Source organism: Hydractinia symbiolongicarpus, chromosome 3, assembly GCF_029227915.1.
Source record: "Hydractinia symbiolongicarpus strain clone_291-10 chromosome 3, HSymV2.1, whole genome shotgun sequence".
Lineage (NCBI taxonomy): Eukaryota > Metazoa > Cnidaria > Hydrozoa > Anthoathecata > Hydractiniidae > Hydractinia > Hydractinia symbiolongicarpus.
This window is the reverse complement of record NC_079877.1, coordinates 21,537,429-21,558,703: the sequence shown is the minus strand read 5'-3', so window position 1 is coordinate 21,558,703 and position 21,275 is coordinate 21,537,429. Positions and strand designations below refer to the sequence as shown.

Below are 21,275 nucleotides of genomic sequence, written 5' to 3'. Positions count from 1 at the left end.
GCCAGAATTTTGGATTTTTTGCCATCCAATAGGCAGTCGTCTTCATCCAAGTGGGGACAAATACGGCGTAGTCGAATATAGAAGTCGGTCCTGTAATATGCATCATAGTCACCCTTCATATGATTCATATAGTACTTTTCGCGGGATCGTAGGGTAGGCCAAGGAGCTCTTGCAATTGTTGATTCATCACCACCGAGTACCCGTCACTGACACGGAGCCCAACCTCGTTCCCAGGGCTTTTTGTCTCTCATCGGCGCGCTGCGCTTATTGATATAGGTCTGACAAAAAAGGCCCTGGAAGAGGCTGGTTTTATTCCGTGCCGTGATTGGTCCAGATTTTTCATCTAATTATGCGTAGGATAATACGTCACTCGGTCCGTAAAATATCTACGCTTAAAAATAACTAAATAAAAAAGATGGCCGACACTGCATACATGTGCATAAGAAAAAAATATTTGGAGAACACATTTTGGCAGATTTTTATGGTTTTTTTTAGGTTTAAGTAGCTAGCTAACTCTTAACCCAGATTAACTTGTGGGTAGCTACATGCTGCTTATGCTTGAATTAATATTAGTAACTGAGAAAGACATTGCATATTTTTTATTCAGAATAATATTATTATTATTATTAGAATACAAAGTAAGCGTTACATAAACAAAAATACAGATAAAGGATTGCATGAATTTGCCATGCTAATTTCACAGATTTTACATGTTGCAAAAAATCTGTTTAGTGTTACTTCTAAAAAAGTAAGGGATTTTAAATTAAAAACATAAAGCTATATTATATACACACATAAAGCTAGCTATATTAAAACAGAAAATTTATGTTCATAAAAAAATATTTAGCAATATTGGAAAAAGAAAAAACATTGAGTATAAAACTGTTGCACTATACCACTATTACGGCTACCATTTTGATATATAATAGTTATACGAATTAAGATAGTAGTACGAATTAAGATGGCGTCTAGTTTCTCATCCTTCTAAGTTGTAACTTGGTGTCAGAAGTAAAAATGAATACATCACATAAACGACCAGAATTGAAGTTAACTGGCAACATATCTGAAAATTTCAAGAATTTTGAACTTAGATTCAATGACTATTGCATTCAGTCGAACTACAGAAATTTGGAGAAAGACTCACAAACTGAGCAAGCAGAACATTACAAGCAACCTTTGTTGGAGATCTCTGCACTGAGATCTTCAATGCCAGATGAAGCTCTCCAGGTGATACGTTATACCATTGAGCCATCCATTCCAGTAGATGATAAGAAAAAACCGTGGATTTGGATGAATCGTCTACGCACACATTACACAGGAACAACAGGATCTACCCTAATGACTGATCGGTTCAAATTCTGGCATTCGTCCCAAAATCAAGATGAGACAGTCCAGGATTGGGAGGTCCGAATACGACAAGCCGGAAGCCTGTGTGAATATGGAGAAATTACAGACATTATGTGTCGTGATAAGTTTGTCTTTGGACTTTGTGAGGACACAGCACGAACTGTTAAAAACACATCTGAGAACAGATGGCACACAGAAAACAATGTCAGATGTTGTCGCAGAGGCCAAGTCAATGGAATCTGCTCGAGTGACAAACAAACTCATCAGTGATGCATCAAAAGGGACAGAAGAGAATGTTCACTGGACAAAAGCAACAATACCACCACAACAAAGGAAGAAACACAGAGACATGAAATTGAGACGTGAGCCAAATACTTGCCACTGGTGTGGAGACAATAAAGGACCACATCCTTGGGCAACTTGCCCAGCTAATGGACGTAAATGCACAAGGTGTGGTGGATTTGACCACTTTGCAAGAGTATGTCTAGAACAACAAAATGTTAGCCACCTTGGCAACAAAGGATACAACAGACCCAACTACAACAGAAGAAATAACCAACGTCCTCCACAACCAAACAGCAATCCGCAGGGTATGCAAAAGTCGACCAACCACCTTCATGCAACATCAACATATCATCAACCAGAAAGCAGAACAGAATCACCTGAGCAGCAACAACCAACATACTACACTGATGAACAACCACTGTATTACAGCACAGCGTACGCAACAGATCAACGGAATGGACAATCCCAATCAAATCAGGAAAAATTTTATTCAAAGCTTTTGTGTTCATCAACAGGGAGAAACTTTGTAAACCTACAGTTCCAAATCGACTCCGCCGCTACATCCAACACCATATCGCACCAGGTCGTCCAGAAATACTTTCCTGATATCGAGCTTCAGAAATCACGTTGTGTATTACTTCCTTATGGGAACAAAAGTGAGCCAATCAGACCCATCGGGAAAATCACCCTTTTGTGCGAAAAGTTCAAAAAGTATCATAGTCTAGTGTTCCAAGTCCTTGACTCGAAGGACATGATCGGAAAGCCAGCTCTCCTTTCCGGTAAAGACTGTGTAAACATGAACATCATGACAATCAACACAGGGGATATCTACTCTCTGCAACAGCAAGGCAACCTGAATCAGCCAACAACCACTAGCCAACCAAAAACACATGTTAACAAAACAAAGCCATTAGATACAATCCATCCGCTGACCAAGGAGTCATTAATTGAATGCTATAAAGATAGCTTTAACGGTGTTGGCTGTCTCCAACCACCAGTATTATTCCGGGTAAAAAATGATGTTACACCAGTTCAAATGCCAATTCACCGAGTACCAATGAGCAAACGTGGGAAAGAAAAAGCAGCTATAGACAGATATGTCAAAGAAGGACTACTGGAAAAAGTGACACAACCAACTCCATGGTGCTCAAACATACTTTGCAGAGAACAACCAAACAAATTTCGTGTATGCATAGACCCCAGCCAAACAATAAACAAAGCAATAGAACGACCTGTATACCAAATGCCAACACTGAATGAACATCCACACAAACTGAACAATGCAAAATGTTTCACATTAATTGATGTAAAGGATGGGTATTTTCACGTGCCATTAGATGAAAAATCATCAGATATGACAACAATGCACACTACCTATGGACGTTATCGATGGAAAAGACTTCCATTTGGCATCAACAGTGCTCCAGAGGAATTTCAAATGAGACTCATGACAGCGTTAGAAGGACTAGAAGGTATCGCACCCATAGCTGATGACATCATAGTATATGGTTGTGGGGAAACATACCAGACAGCAGAAAGGGATCATGACAAAAATCTCATTGCACTAATGGAAAGAGCTAGAACCAAGAACATTAGATTCAACCCAGCTAAACTCAAATTCAAGCAGAAAGAACAGAAATTTGTAGGACACATTCTTACACAAAATGGCATCAAAGCTGATCCGGAGAAAACTGATGCCATCCTACAGATGCCAAAACCACACGACAAAAAGAGCCTGCAACGCTTCATTGGAATGGTCAACTACTTATCACCTTACTGCCAGAACTTGAGCACTGTCATCCGGCCATTGACTGAACTAACAAAAACAGACATGGCGTTCACATGGTCTTCAACACAACAGACTGCATTTTCAGATGCTAAATCACTTATAGCATCTACACCTGTCCTACAATACTTTGATCCAGCTAAGAAGGTGATACTCCAGGTTGACGCAAGTGACAAAGGTCTTGGAGGAACACTTCTACAAAACAACAATCAAGAACAGTTACAACCAGTCGCATTCACGTCTTGTACTCTCACTGAAACTGAGAGAAGATACTCTCAAATTGAGAAAGAGTGTTTAGCTATATGTAATGCATTCTCCAAGTTTGACCACTGGCTGTACGGACACAAAAACATTGAAGTACATAGCGACCACAAACCTCTGGAAATCATCATGAAGAAGCCACTCAACCGAGCACCGGCACGACTTCAAAGAATGCTATCCAGACTACAGAGATACTAATTTACGGTAACCTACAAGAAAGGAACCACACTCTACATAGCAGATACCCTATCCAGAGCACCACTCACCAAACCTTCTACAAACACAATAAATGCCTTTGAAGTATTCCGCGTTGATACAGAGTCAGAGTATCCACAACACCACCATCAGCTCAAAAACGACACGGAAATGAACATCCTATCAGCTACGAAAAATGACCCAACCTTTCAACGGCTCTACACCCTGATACAAAGAGGATGGCCAGATGAACCACAACAACTTGATCAGGATCTCAAACCATACTGGAACTTTAGAGACGAACTGTCCATCAACAATGGTTTTATATATAAAGGACACTGTACCATGATACCAAACGGACTGAGAAATGAAATGCTTCAGAAAATACATACCAATCACATGGGTGCAGCTTCCAACACGAGAATGGCAAAAGAAGTACTTTTCTGGCCAAATATGGCAAGAGACATTACTAACATGTGTCATGACTGCTCCGATTGTGCAAAATACCAAAGATCAGCATCTAAAGAACCGATGCGATCAATTCCTGTTCCGTCACTCCCTTGGCAAATTGTTAGCCAAGATCTGTTTGAATACGAGAATAAGGACTATCTGGTCACAGTATGCCACTTCTCTGACTGGATTGAAGTTGATCACTTACCAAACACCCTTGCCTCTACTGTTGTAAGGCACACCACAGCACACTTTTCGCGTTATGGGATCCCTGAAATATGCCATACAGACAATGGACCACAGTTCATCAGCAATGAGTTCAAGAATTTCGCCAAACAATATGGCTTCCACCATACTCGCTCTGCTCCATATTTCCCAAAAGGGAATGAGCGTGCTGAAGCTGCAGTCAAAGTTGCAAAAAACATGCTCAAAAAGTCTCAAGACTTCCAAATAGCGCTTCTAAACTACAGAAATACTCCGCAACAGGGACACTTGAGTTCCCCTGCACAAAGAATGATGAACCGAAGAACCCGAACTATGCTACCAACCTCAAAGTCTGCACTTTTACCATCACCCATAGACGTAGCCAATACAACACAACAGATAATTGACAAACGAAGAACAGCCAAGGAAATATACGACCGTCATTCAGGACCGGTTCACGACAAACCAGACGTTGGCACATACGCATATGCTAAACCACCTCCACAAAAACGGGGACAACCATGGACGTATGGACGAATAATCAGAAAAAATGACATGTCGTATACCTTGCAAACACCACAGAATACCATTATCACAAGAAACCGGGTTCACATCAAACCAGCGGCAGCACCATCCGGGCCACTGAGCATACATAAAACTGTCATCGTACAACCTCAACATACCACAGTCAAACCACGGTTGGATCAAATAACACCTGCACACAATCAAGCACCTATAACCCATGTAGCACGACCTCTTCCATCTGAACGACCACGCAGCAGTCCACAAGCAAAGCAAGCCTCAATCGAAGATTCGTCCATGACACCAATAAGGCCACAGAGAACAACTAAATTACCAACTCGCTTTAAGGACTATGTCATGTCGTAAAGAAAAATAGGACAGTACTTGATCAAAAGGCCATCGTTTTATTGACTCAGACTCACTTTTCTTTTGATAATTTTTTTTTCGGTAGGGAGGTGTTGCACTATACCACTTTTACGGCTACCATTTTGATATATAATAGTTTGTTTATATATATGTCGGTCACGGCAATTCGGTAACACGTTTGTAGTACGAATTAAGATGGCGTCTAGTTTCTCATCCTTCTAAGTTGTAACTAAACTAGACTAGACAAACATGTTGGTTAAAGAAGACAGAACTGGATCCTCTTCTAACTGTTATATTGTCAAACGTGGCATACACATGGAAAATCAAAATATTTAAAAGGAAAATAATAAAATCTAGAAAGCAATTATTATTCTTAGTTGAAATTCTAAGAGATACTGTGTGAGATGCAACTTTACCGTGTTTGTATACATCAATATTGGAAGGATAGGAAATACGTAAATTTCGAATAGCTGCAACCTGGGGGAAATAAGATCGAAGTTTTACCATTATATAAATGCAATTTGTATATACCTTTTTTGTATGATGCATCAAATTCATTATTTAGAGTTAAGTTTTGTCGAGCATGTGTCCAATGTAACAGGCGTGTCCATTTAAAATATGCTCATCTAAGTGTTATTAACGACTTGATTTCTGTAAACTGTAGCTACCATTCTCCGAAATTCTCCGGGGAGAACACGCAGATGAGCTGCAATTCTCTATGAAGTTCCAGAACGCATCACCTCTGTTTTCAACTTAACTTGATCTATCCCAGTTAACGGAGTTAATTGGGATAGATAAAGAGGATTCTGGATGGTCAAATAAAATCTTAACATTTCAGTTGTTTTCCTTTCCACTGCATCACACTTCCAAACAAGCTCTCATCTGCTTCAAACTCCCCCTGTTCCAAGTTTAATACAGCAGCAGATTAACATTAATTATTTTACCTGATCATTTACAAAGGAAGCTTAGAGGTGATGGCCAAAACAATATTCTTTTTATTTTTAACTGGGAAGAGATCAACAAGTAGCTAAATAAAAAATAATTAATTTTCCAAATACATAGGCAAAACTGCCTTTAACAAAGCGACAAAATATATGATTTGCGTTGTTTTCAGGCAATATTTAAAAACATATGCTTGCTTTAAAAGAACAATATGTACTTTAAAGCCACCTCCACAACTACTTAGTCTTCACAGTGCATTCTTCACTAAAAAGTTCCATTTTTGAAGATCATGATAAAATCCAGACCCTGATAATTAAATTGAATCTCGCTGTGCCATCCCGCGATGTCTGTCGACCCATGTTGTCCGATATTTTGAACTGTATAAAAAGACAATATGGGCAGCCCTCCGCGGTTGTTGTGTGTGGATCGTGGGTATTGTGGATATCTATCTAGCTATATTTTCCTCAGTTTGTTTATATAAGTTTGTTATTTTACTTTGTTTTTTATCCTTTTCAGGGATAATTTAGATTTGAGTTTTTAATGGAGAATCTTTTGCCTAAAAATGATCTGGGAGAACAAAAACAGTTCCAGGCCTGGTTGGAGGTGGAAGCGTGCAAAAAGAACTCCACAATAATGTCCCAAGAGACCTATCACGACATTGTTTTATACTTGAAAAAACAAAAGAGCGATGTATCAGAAAGTATTGTAAGGCGTATCAGACGAAACAAGTATGTTTTGATGAGTTACCGTACACTTGGGTTGGTAGATATTTTATGTGTTCCTAGCACTACATTTGATGTAAGTCATTTTTTATTGTTCTTTATAGTTTAATTATACTGCATTTTATTACACATACATGTACCTAGGTATATATTATATATATACTTTTTTATACTTTTTATGGTGTTTGTAATTTTTTCATTTTCTATTGTGAACAATGCTTAGCTATTTGTCATCTCTAAAGGCCAAAAATATGAACAACAAACTACAATAGCAGAAGAGTAAAGATGCATGTTAGTTAATACCCATGGATTGTTTCGTTGGCAAGTTCAGTTTTGGCATGACCTGTAAATTATGTTTCAGTTACTGTGGTAAACTGAGATGGTTTTTTATCCTGTTATGTAACTTTTCTTTTTTTATTGTTATTTCTGTAGCTATATATACCATAATTCTTAGATAATAAAATCAAGATTCATAGACTGGAAACTTAAACTAGGAAAATGTAAGTTTAGTTTCATATATGTCTATTAACTTTGACTTTCGATTCAGTCATCCAATTGGTAGGATGTCCTGTTAACAGGATAATGCAGGTTCGAATCCTGTCTGAATCAATTCTGTTCTTTATAATGGCTATATACAGTAGATGTTTTTGTAAGTATGTATATACATAATCGTTGATTTGACATAATATTTATATATATCTAAATGCTTTTTTCAGTGCAACACAACTCTGGGAAATTTTAAGAGGGTATGCACAGGAAACTAACAAGATGTTTGACATAATTGAAAGAATCCATAGCAAGGAACTCATCCATTGTGGTTCAAGAAAAACTTTTGAACAGGTATTAACGCCTATAACTATTTTTGACCTTACAGGAAAGTGTAATTAGGAAATCAAACATAAATGTAAGATAACAAGGAAACATTGTCAGTTAATAAAGTTGTTAAATTATAAAAAAATAAATATGTTTAAAAAAACAAGCCTGTCAAATCCTAATCAGATTCTGTATAATTCCTTCACATGTTTCAGATTAGTAGAACATACAGCAACATTCCGAAAGAGGCTGTGGAGTGTTACACAAGGCATTGTACTGTCTGTGTCCAACTGAAAAAGGCTCCTCTGAAGCACATTATCTCAACTGGTTTTCTTCAAAGAATTCAGGTAACATTGTAAAAAAACTGTTTTAGTTGTATCTAATTACTTTTACATATAATGCTCAAATAGAAGTTTTTGATATAAATTGGTATCATAGTTACTGTTCCCTATATATTGGCTTAAATTTCAGATTGACTTGATTGATATGAAATCAAAACCTGATGGAATTTACAAATATATTGGTCACATAGTTGACCATTTTTCGAAATTCCGTGTGCTGTTCCCTTGGGTAAAAAAACAGCTGAAGAAACATCCGAAAGATTTAAAGATAGGTTTTTGAGTGTGTTTAGACTGCCAAAAATCATACACTCAGACAATGGGAGAGAATTTGTTAATGGTGTCATGGAACATGTCGCTGCATCCTGGCCAGGAAAAACAACATTCGTTCATGGTGCTCCTGGTCATTCCCAGTCCCAAGGTTTTTAAATGTCTCTATTGTGTTAGGTGTTTTATGTATTGTGCACATATTATTTTTTCTTACACATTGTTGGTAGATAAAGTTTAGGAAAATATGGGTAGAGGGTATATGCCTGCCCATGTTGTCCGAGATAGTTTAGGACAATATGGGTAGAGGTTATATGCCTGCCCATGTTGTCCAAAAAGGTTTAGATGAGGACGTGACTTGCGTTACCTTGTAAATTTTGTTGAAAGGTCTTACCCAGGGTGTCAACAATCCGCATTAACAAAAGATTAATTTTCTGAAAAATAATCAAGCGATAAGTGTATTTTACTTATCCCGACAATATGGGTTGGATTCGGACAATATGGGTTGTTGCCGTTCATCGGACAACATGGGTCGGCCGGACAATATGGGTCGGAACATCGCTTGAAGGACTAAACGAGACACGATGGCATTAATTAAAAATCTGCGAAAACCAAAGATTTTTGACCAGCCTTCACCAGGGCCATGTTCGTCTCGCCGTCCGACATGCAAAAGGAGACAACATGTCCTGGGATCGAGGCAAGTCGTCAATTTATTCGGCAGCCACGACTCTAACGTCACGATTGGGCAATTCTTCAATGAATGGTACGCGTTATTTATCCATTTCCGGGCCTCCGCTGATGATACCCTACATGGCTCTAAAAGACCCCTGCATATGCTTAGTGACAGCATCACCCTCCCCAAATGACTAAAAAAGCCGACGGCACCGGAGATTTCAGGTGCTACGTGTACTTGCTTCAAGACGCCCAGCTGAACATACTAGACGGCCGTTTTCATAGCGTGGAGTATAATATAAAATAAAATGGCTACATTGGCAATTATGGCAGGGTGCGCTAATTAACGCCCTGGCATTCAGCGGCACAAACTTCTTGTTTTCTAAGCTTGCAGGGCACGGCGAGGCCGAGAGGAGAAGGCACGATGAGGCAATGGAAAAGCTCCAACATGCCCAGGTTCAATGGGTACGGGACAGACAAGCCAAATTGGACTGGTTTAACGAGCAAAGTAATTTGCAACTAAAGGCTGGTAAGAGTCTGAGAGAATTGGATGACGACATGTATAAATATTATATAGCCTCAAATAGTAAGGTACCTAAGCTGTCCAACTATTATACGCCTTCTCCCTAGCAAAAAGATGGGGAACTCACGTTCATTGTTGGATCACTGTCCCTGTTGTTTGTGGCGTACAAGTATTTGTAAGAACGTTTTTAACATGTATAATAAAGACGTGTTAAAAGCATTACATATTGTTACGGAAGAAGAGGCTGAAAAGCTAAGCAATATATATTATACCCCAGAACATGTGTGGACGAGGCGAAAGGCCATCAAATTGCTCGCGAAGGAGAGCGGCCTCTCCAAAAAGCTAGTCACTCATTGGCTGTCTCGTCAGTTGCTCTGGCTGATACATAAAAAAGGCCTGAAACGTATTGACTACCCGCATTTTACCATTACGAGACCGAATGAGATGCATCAGTTTGATCTAGTGCACTTGCCCCATGATCGGTTGTATGGTAATGAGTACAAGTATATTCTGACAGGCATTGACGTGGCTTCAAGGTACAAAGTAGCGAGACCTCTACGTACCAAAAAAGCCAGCGAAATCGCGGACATGATCAAAGACATCTACAAAGCAGGATCTTTACGATACCCAAAAACCTTTCAGTGTGACAATGGTTCCAAATTCAAGTCAGATGTAACGAGGTTGCCGGGGGACAAGGGTGTGAAAATTAAACGGGCTACCACCAAATATCAACATACGTTCACGGCCTTTGTAGAGTCGTACAACAGGGTACTTGCCGAAAGACTCTTCAAGCCTCAAGATGCGCAAGAGTTGGTCTCTGAGGAGATCAGCAGTATATGGGTGAAAAACCTATATACTATAGTCAAAAGTCTCAACAATACAAAGCGATCAAACTCGATGAGGTACCGCTCGCGAAAAACGAAGAATACTCAGAGGAAAAACCATTACCTGACGATGGTTTGTACTTGTATTTGCTACAACCAGGAGAGGAGCACGGTGATGCGAGACGACGTGCTACAGATGCTTTCCGGAGCAGGAAAATTTATAGGTTGAATCGTATAGCAGGCAGTCGCGTGCTGTACTATTTAAAAGACGGTCCTGATCGTAGCTTCGTCTCGGAGGAATTGATGCTTATTCGTGAAGATGCTCAGGTACCTCCAGATGGTGTTAAAGAGTGGTAGACCCCCTCACTTTTGCCTATCATTTTTACTACCCTCAAGAGTAGTAAAAACTGTGTTCGGTTGGGTGTACTCAGATCTGAGTACACCTCCGGGACCAGTAATAGCGTCATATCATTCCGCGAGCCCTAGGAGACGTTCATGCGTGTAGTCTTCACCAAGCCTAAAATGTCTCACACCCTCTGGGTTTACCTCGATACATCCACGTTCCCGAAGCCAGTTGTAGTGTACAAAAGCATTTGGAGTCTCTGCAGTACGACAATCTCATCCTTTGAGTAGTCAACAAGCTTGTTCCGTATTTTTTGCGCTACATACCCCTGTTGACCACAAATGGCAAGGTATTGGAAGGGATCGTCGTTGTTCTTCTGGATAATTACCATACTGTTATCTTTTCCGGGATCTTCGAGGTAGGACACGGCACGTTGCTGGAGCTCATCAATTTCATCCCCGAGTGCCATGAGTTGGTTTTCTCTATCGTCTAGATCGTTCTCGAGAATGGTGATGTCTATATTCCTGTCTTCGATGGTCTGGCGATGCTCTTTAATTACATCTTGTAGTTTTTTTCACACCTGTCCTAGCCAGCCATTTGATTAGCCCTACAGCCTTTGGTTTCCGGGAACCACGGATAATCTCTAAGGCATCATCTAATGTCACGAAAGCGTCATGCTATTTTGGGACTCATTTAGTGGTGGGTTCCCAACCCCTCCCCTTATAATGTCGTGGTCTCAACATCTAAAAACATGTGACGAATATCAACGAGCCCCAAAAACCTACCAATATCGACACGTTTGAACATAGGTTGATTTTGATTGCTAGATAGGGTCTCGATGGCTCCTGCGTTGAACATAACTTTCGATGACATCTTTCTATATACCAATGTTCAGCTAGAGGTTTTCATCGTGGTTATTCAAGGATTTTCCAAGTCCTAGGATGTTCCAACCTCACATACAAACACCCATGTTTGGATTTTTTCAGATCAGCTTTGATCTCGCCCCAGTCCGAATAAGGTTGGTTTCCTCGTCTACCATTTTCATGTCACTCCTCTCATTAGGATACCACAAAAACAAGGCTTTTTTCTGTCTCCTCAGATTCCTGGGGAGAGCTGTATATGACTGCGTTAAGAGCCACAAACTATGCCTCCTATGCCTGCCCGAGACCGCCAATTCAAGTAGGGGTTGTCGAAGCTTATCAAGGCTATCGTCAGCTATCATATCGTCAACCACAAACAACGTCTTTTCACCTGCCAGTAACGACGAAAATTTCGCTATCCATTCAAACAATTGATTCTTAGGATCGATCAGAAAGACATAAGAGCGATGCCCTCTCTAAACAGGTGGTATTCCACCGTATAGTAGGGCATAGTATCACAATATTGTGATAGTGCTTTTTTTACTCCTGCTCGAGTAGGTCCAGGACACGTTGCGTTTTCCCGCAGCTTGTCGGGCCAGTGTAGATTGCCGTGTGGGGGTCCTTCACGACGTCTAACATTTTATTGGTAGGACCAATTCTTTTTATGAACCTTCGGGTATATCGCGGCTCATGCAGAACACATTAACACGCCGCCGTGATTGTTCAACAAAGACCCCCGGCAGGCAGGACATAACTTGGTATTTCGAGTCTGGTATTCGAGGATTAGTGGAGGATAGGCTATTTTTCCTTGTAGACACTGCAGTACCTTGCGGTACCTCTCAACAAGCTTCACCTTTTCATGGCTGACAAACTCAGAAGGTGCTCCGATGAATACAATGTACCGGGGTATGATGTTTTATGTGAGCAGAGTGTAAAGAAGCATGTAGTTATCATCCTGTTGAAACCCTCTAATTTCCCTGTCAATATTAAGAGGGTCTACCTCGTAGTCAATGTATTTGATGTCTTTGGCACTCCGCTTCCCCTTCGCTTTGTCCAGGCAACCTATACAACTCTTCTTTCTACTATTGCCCCTAATCTTGAACATGTCCAGGGTTAAAACGTGTCTGCACTTCGAACATACCTTTTCCATTTAGTTCTATTCCGAGACTCGTCTTGTGTAATGCCCTAGCAACATCAGCAAGCGTCGGATACCTCCCTGTTTCTATATATTTATAGGGTATCTTGTGATGAATATGAAGAAACTCGTAGTGTTCCCAGTTCATCCCCTCGGAAAACTGGGCTTCAATATGACCCCTATATATAGCCATGAGCTCATGTAGAGGCTGGCTGCTGGGGCGGAACTTTGTTGTACGCTCCTTTGACACTTTCTTTTTATAGAGGCATTTGATGCATGTTCTCGCTAGTTGACAATTACGCTTCATCTTGAAATTGTCCATAAATAAAAGGTGTTTACATCTCGGGCAACCATTGGTTCCTTCCATAACTCGTTTTTGTCCTTAGGGACAAACACGAGTTTTATCGGACACTCTATTTTGAGGGTTTCAATGATTTCTTATACCAACCCTGCTGGATCGCGTATTCGTCGAACAAGATCGCTGCCGTCGTATAGCCGGCGAGCTTCAGGTCGTCTTCCAGGTCCAACATTGCTCCGGGCCTGGAAACTCTCAAAACATTTTTTTCGCCGATGGCTATCAGGATTGTATACGATACCAGCCTGAAGGATTCCCATAAAGAGTCAATAACCATGGTCTCCTTCGGACTAATGTTGCTATCCATGTGCGCCTTGCTTGTTGCCATTTATTATAGCATTTTGAAAATCTTAATATGTGGCTGAGTTTTGCCCTGTTTCCCCTGCTGAGGCTCTGCTAAGGGGTTTTGAGATTCATTTTGGCCTCTACCAAACCTGTACCATATACCAACTCCTATGGCAAGCACGGCCAGCTTGCCTACACCATACATGTAGACTGACTGTACGGAACCGGAACCGGAAGAGATTTTGACTGTAGGCTCTACAGTACCCTCTTGTTGTTTCATTTCTTCCTTTCTTTTCTTCATCAGTGCCGCCAACTTGTGTCCTTGGGCAACACACCCCGGATGCTTTACTGGCTTTGTGATGACTCACTCTTCTTGTTTCTGTTCTTCACTCCTTTATATTATAGCACCGCCCATGGATCTTCCTTAGCATCGGCCTCCTCCTCCTCCTTTTTGGTACTGATATGCTGGGCTGTATGCCCAAATACCAAGAGGGGTGCTAAACATTTCCCCAGCGTGCAGTACACAAGAATGCCAGGGTCTGCCATGGCATCTCGGACAACAGGGTCCTTGTTGATGTCCCTGCGAAGATCCTCGATATTGTCGATGTCCACGAAATTGGCCACCGGATTAGTGTATACATGGACCGCGTGGGTACTTAAAGCTTTCGCTGTTTTTCCACCCTTTTCGTGGAGTTCTCTTTGTACGTACTCAGCATGTACCTTTTTTACCGCCTCATCAGGGGCCTTGTCGACAAAGCCTTCTGTACATATTTTAGGTAGGAGATGCCCCTTGCCTTTGCGTATGGCTTCCTTCAAAGCTTGGCGTTATCGATGGGTTTCTCTATCTGCTCATAGGTTTCTGCGGAGGCTTCGTCGAATACTCGTGCAAGATCTGACATTCTCTTTATTGTACGGCGATATCGAAAAAAGCAAAAAGCAATCAGGGTATAGGGTAGAAGTATAGCGATTAGTAGGCATATGTCCATTTATTCCCGGGCGGACACCAGGCGGTAATGGCCACGGGCAAGCGTTGTAATCTGGTCAGATTGTACAAGACTTTTATCATCTGCCCTATTGATACCTCTTGGGTATATATTTGATGCTTCTTGTTCTGAATCAACACTTGATTTTTGTATATATCAACGCCCTCCTCCAAGCATCTTCTATAGACAGACTTCTTGGTTACGCATCTTTTAACGGCCTTTGCTTTGCAATCACCTTATAAGCATATAGCTTGGCCCTCAGAGTGATGAACTCTGTCATAACTTTGCCCGCTAATTCGTCCTTCATGAGACCTACGACCTTCTTGTTCTTAGCCATAGGAAGAGGTCTCCTATCATCTGGATTATAGCCACTCGTGTCGAAACGTGTCTCGACATCTTGTGCAATGTCGCGATAAAAGTCCTCTGTGTGGATGTGATACACAAAGCTGTCTGTATCCATGTAACAGAGCTGTAGTTTGCTACCATATTTGGGCTGCATATAGTCGTAGTGGAACTCGTACATCACCACCTTTGACATGTCCAATATGGCCTACCCTATACATACAGGTTTGTTCATCTTGACCTCCGTCTTGCCCATCTCTACACCCAGGAGGTGCTTGCTAAACCAGCTTCCACCCTTGAAATTTGGCTTCATGACAAGCTTCGTATACTTGTCCTCGTTGGTAACCAGCTGGATGTTGCGGTGGTTTCTAATGTTCTCCATGGTCTTGCCAAACACTGAGAGGGTCATGAGCTTGTAAAAGTCTTTCTCGAAGTCATTGTTGGCAGCTGTTCTTAGCCTCCTATTGTAATCGATATACCCTTTCAGCCACGCCTTCTGGTTAAACTGGATGACCCTGTGCACCCTCTTCAATTCAAGCCCATGTTTTATAGCCTCGTAAAGGGCTTTGATATGTACCATATATCCACGCTTGTTTTTCAAATTAGGTACCAGTTTTTCAACCTTTTTAATCACCATACGTTCCGGTAAGAACAGCAACTCATTATGGGTATCGTGTAGCCTTGAGGGGTAGTTGATGTCAACTTCTAAAATGTACCCATACTTGTTCTTTTCAACGAGTTTCGCGATTCGCCTTTCTGTAAACTCCTCAACGTTTGGCACCCATTTGAAGCCATCTGTTGGCAGGTCTTGACACATGGCATGGCCGTAGAGGTTGTTGGCGTCGAGGTACTGCAGGTAGGAGGATTCAACCTCTGGATCGTACTGATCTCCCATAGACTTGTTATTAGCCCTCGCATAGCGATGCACGGCCTGGGTTATACCTCCTCTTATACCATTCTCGAACATCAGGAGCATATTAGGGTCCGTGAGGAGCTCCAGCTTAATTCCGGTATACTTGACGGCTGCTTTTCAGGCAAGACCTGGTGCACTGTAAAAGTGTGCAGGATCAAGCTTATAGTTTGTCAAGCACACGTCTCGAAACGTTTCGAATACGTCGGTTAATAGCAGGACGTCCGTGGTCAAGTAGATATCATGGTAGTCGCCCATAGTAACCTTATCACCCTTCGGGGTGATACAGTTCCATACCTTTTTAGCGTATTTTTCTCAAACTCCAATACCTAAGCCATAACATGGTGCTAACAGAAATTTTTCCCTTCCTGGTTGGTACTTGACTACGGAAGCCGAGAGGGGACACTGAAAAGAATGTCTAAAGGGAGAAAAAAGAATTTGGATCGAGAAAAGAAAATTCAAATCTTAAAAATAGAATTCGAATTCCAAAACGAAAATTTGAATTGAAAACTAAATTTCTTTATAAGCAATAAAAAAATTCCGATCGAGAATATAAAATCGAAATCGAAAAAAAAAAAAAAAATTCACCAATCAAAAAAAGAAAAAACAAGTACAAAAAAAAAATGGAATAAAAATATTTATAAGTAAAATTAAATGATATGAGCATGGCACTGATCCGTTTCTTCTCCATTCATTCTGTACGCAGTGTGATAGGCAGTTATCTGACGATTTATTATTTTGTACTCAATGTGGATCACGAAAAGACTTATGTACTACCTCAGACAGTCCTTCAGCTACAGCAGATGAGCGAGAATTGATAGTTTATTAGCGTAATGCGGCGCAAGACGGGACATGGGGTAAGACGGGACATTTTTATATTTAATTCGCTTTTCTGTCGTTCGGCAATTTACAATGTGTTAAAATAAAGAGCTGCCGTGGAACACGTCATTCTACTTCGTGTAAGTAACTGAAACTTTCTTTTTTTATATAATTTTGTGAGGAGGGTGGAATGTGCGATAAATTTTAGCTATGTCTAAAATCTTTTTAGTTTTTAGAATTTCTTGTGTTTTGTTTTATTTACGGTTTTAAAAGTTATTTATGTGTTTTTAGCTAGAGCCAGGGTATGTCTTGAACTTTACAAAATAATTTTAACTCAACTGGGCAGTGGTACCTGGAAATTTAGGTTAACTTTAAGGTTATGATAGTGGGGCAAGATGGAACAAGAGTATAATTTTTCGGGCCTTATTCTAGGTTTGTTTTTGTATATGATTTGGTTCCGAACAACTTAAGTTTATTCCTATATTTTAGATTACAATTCAAAATGGTTAGAAATTATGTCAGAAAAACACAGAGATGGCTGTGGTCTGAAGATTCAATGCTGGAAGCCATACGAGCTGTCAAAAATAAAGAGATGAGTTTACGTAAAGCTGCAGATGCATTCTATGTGCCTAAAAATGCTCTTCACAGAAGGGTAACTGGTAAGTTAAAGTTACTCATTGAGGATAACTTACATACAAAAATACTGGGTCCTAAAAGGACAGTTCTAACCAAGGACCAGGAAGATAAGCTTGTCAAGTATATTATAGATATGGACACTGTATTTTATGGTTTGACGATTAATGACATTCAACGTATTGTTTTTCAATATGTCGATAAAAACAAGATTCCTCACCCTTTCAATGTGGTCTCGGGTCTTGCTGGAAGAGATTTTGTTGAAGGATTTCTTAAAAGAAACCCAATTTTATCTTTACGAGAACCACAGGGCGTTGCTCTTAATCGAATTTATGGACTTAACCGAGAGTCTATCAAACTATTTCACCAATTTAGAAAATATTTTAGACACTTATAAATTTCGATCCACCAAATTTATAATTGTGATGAATCTGGCATAACAGCAGTACACAAACTAATAAAGGTGATTGCCCTAAAAGGCAAACACTGTGTCTCCTCAGCTACCAGCGGTGAGAAGGGAGTCACTACAACAATTGTGTGTTGCACCAGTGCTACAGGAAATTATGTGCCACCTTTACTGATTTTTAAAAGGAAAAGAATGAAACCTGAACTCATTGATGCCCCACCTGGTACAATAGGAGGGTGCTCGGACAATGGCTGGATAACAACTAAACTTTTTCTCACATATATCAAACACTTTCGTGTACATGTACGTTATTTAAAGGATCAGAAAGTCTTACTGATTCTTAATGGTCATGTTACACATACGAAAAACATAGAAACTATAGATTATTGCAGAGAGAATGGTATGGTTTTATTGTCCCTACCACCGCACACCTCCCATAAGTTACAACCTCTAGATCGAAGTTTTTTTAAGCCACTGAAGACTGCTTTTCACATAGAATGTAGTCTATGGATGAGGGAACACCCGGGACGTAAAATAAGTGTTGACCAGATTGGTGAAATTTTTTCAACTGCATATTGTAAAGCAGCGACAACTCAAAATGCAGTTTCTGGTTTTAGAACAAGTGGAATTGTACCATTAAATCGTGATGTTATTCCTGATAGTGAATATGCTGATGATGCACGTTTATCAGTCGAGACCACTTTACCCAATGTTACCACTGCACCTCAATCGTCCACTGTTACCAACACACCTCAATCATCACCTGTTGTGCTCTCTTCAACACCTGTTGAAGAACCTTCATCTTCAAAAGCTGTTCAATTTTCCTTTGAAACAAGTTCTGAAAACATTGTTCCTGTACCAAACGTTAAAATGCCAGCAAAAAAGGGTGAGAAATCAATTATTATAACAGCATCACCACATCGTAATATGTTGGAAGAAAATTTGCCGAAGAAGAACAAAATAAAGGAAAATATAAATAAAAAAATGCTTAAAACCAAAAAAGGATCGCGGGAAAGGTAAATCGAAAGCAAAAGTAAAGCTTGTTCTTGAAGACTGGGTGTGTTATGTTTGCAACGGACTGTGGAGCAATGCAAAGGAGGGTGAAAAGTGGGTCCATTGTGTATGTTGTGTGACCTGGTGCCACGAAGTGTGCTGCACGTTTCCAGGTGGTGAAACTCTATGTGACTTATGTTAATATATATATATACTTTAATTGGAGAAACTTTCGCGAGAGAAAGTTTCGCGAGAAAAAAAATTCGCGAAATTTTTTGGATAAACTTTCGCGAAGATAGAAATTCGGAAAATTTCGCGAGATAAACTTTCGCGAACAAGGATTTTTCTGTTAGAAAAAACTTCAAAATTCTTAGCATAATCGTCACTTTCTCTAGCCATAATATAAGTTTTCAAAAACTCTTATATTTTACAAAGATGTTTCGTCATCAAAATCGTCAAATAGATCGAATGCATTGGTATGATGTTCTTCAGGCTGCCATACTTCCTCATCATCTTCGTAATCTCCGTTGATATCTCTCTGGCTGCGAAATGAATCAAACTGTTCCTGGCGTAGCTGACAGACTGCGTCTAAATTTGTTGCAACAGTTGAAGGATTGTTACCCATCAGCGGATCAATATCATGAAAAGGATCTATGTTTGGTAATTTTTCGGTGCCTTGCTTTAAAGCATCGTAAGTGCCTGCACTTTTCCAACCATTCATGGCGACTTTTTTTCCTTCGCCTGACGTTATGTAGTTGTAGAAATCCATTATCCAACCCGCGTGTAGTGGTTTGAGGGTAGAAAGACGCAGTTTGATTTCGATTTCTTCCAATGACTTGCCAGATTCGAGCTCATCGGATATTGTTGCGAGTACCAGTTATGGAATTTCTTCGCAATAAATCTTTTGGCGCTCCCATTTACTGTAAGATCTAATGGCTGATAAAAACGGGTCATGTTTGCAGGAACATTGGTAACTAATATGTCGTTTTTCTCTAAAACTTCTTTGACTTCGGAAGTCATTTGCCCCGTGAATACGTCCATTATCACAAGTGCCTTTTGTCGTTTATCAAGACCTTTTAGCTCCCGCTCTTTTTTAACATACGGAACAATTACTTCATTCAGCAATTTAATGGACTCGGTGGTGTTGGAAAAGTGTTTCCTGTTTACACTTAAGGAAAAATCTTTGGGGAACTTGTAACGCGATAAACTTTGCAATGTTTTCCCACCGTAAATTAATTGCATTGGGAGAAATTTTCCTGATAAGGTAACAGAAAAAGTGGCTGTTATAGATCTCTTATCATCAGCTCCTACAATTGTAACTGCTTTGCTGTTTTTCTTTGCAAGGGTGCTGTTTCCACATTGAACCATTTTCAATGGTGTTTGGTCGAAGTTGATTATCAAACAATCTGGAATCGTGTACTTCTCCACTTTTGATACAATTTCGTACAAGAAAAGGTACTCGATCTCTTTTCGGGCAGATTCTGGGAGATCAATTTTGGCACAAGTTTTTCGGCGACGACAAAATCCCATTCTTCGAAATAAACTCTGCGACCAATACGAAGATTCAAGATTGATGTCTCCTATAATGTTAGGGTATTTTCTGATCAAGGCTTTAGCGGCGGCATTAGCGATAGACCAGGTTATAACAGCACCCCGATTGCTCATTCCTTCGATGTACGTTTGGACCATATGATTAAATTTTCCTAAGAGCAAAGGTCGTCCAGTCTTTGAACTGTACTTTTCGATCATTTTAGGTGGTTCGACATTTCTTTTTTTTGCTTCTTGAATAAGCCTTTCATACTTTTTTTTGAAATCCCTTACAGTACTTTCTTTTATGTTTGGGAATTGCTTCCGAAAATGCCGGACAGCTGAAGTGTTTCCATGTTCAGAGGCAAACTTCCCAATCGTATAACGGTTCTCGTCGGTCCATTTGATGTAAGTTGCAGACTTGGCAGCTTTTCCATCCTGCATTGTTTCAAAATCGATATCGCCAAGTGTAGTGTTGTTCGAAGCATTTCCTAAGATTAGAGTAGTATTTACTTAAGATTTGAGTAGTACTGTACTGTTAGGTACTTTTTAAGCGATAATAATCTCAAACCTCTAAATAAAGCAAAATAAATTTTCATTATGATTCATACCTTTCTCATTTCCTTCTTGTGAGTTTTGCTTTTCATTTTCTTCTTGAGAGTTTTGCTTTTCATTTTCTTCTTGAGAGTTTTGTTTTTCATTACTTTTTTCTGCAGTGATAGTTGTTTGTTTCTTTACAGAAGCTCTTAGAAACGACATCTTGTTCACTCCGATATGAAATTACGAGAGTAGAGAGTTTTTACGGAAATAAACAAACGTATCAATTTTTGGACACCCTCCACCAAAGGTAATAATGCTGCAAAATAAAGCTAACTACAGAAATAAGTCCCACGAAGGAGAGTCTCTTTCTATTGTTTAATCTCATCCTCTATTGTTTCAAAAATAACATTCGAAAATATCATCCTCTTTCTATTGTTTTAACAATAACATTCGAAACTTTGTTATCATTGATGATTGAAGAGGCCAGTAAGAATGTTGTCAAGAACATTTGATGCGGCTGTTCGTGGTTTCCATTATTTCAGAAAATATTGGTCTCCTCAAAAGGAAGAAAAGCTTTTTTGCCTCCACGAAGAAAACAATGCCTTCGACTATTTTGCCATCAAAACG

The 21,275-nt window shown here is 39.9% G+C and overlaps 1 protein-coding gene across 1 annotated transcript; it reads left to right on the top strand.

Moving 5' to 3' along the window:
- The first annotated feature begins 4,045 nt into the window (after window positions 1–4,045).
- On the top strand, window positions 4,046–5,416 carry LOC130636938 (uncharacterized protein K02A2.6-like). The gene has a single exon (XM_057446788.1). The coding sequence runs from the start codon at window positions 4,046–4,048 to the stop codon at window positions 5,414–5,416; it is 1,371 nt and encodes a 456-aa protein (XP_057302771.1).
- The last annotated feature ends 15,859 nt before the right edge of the window (window positions 5,417–21,275 follow it).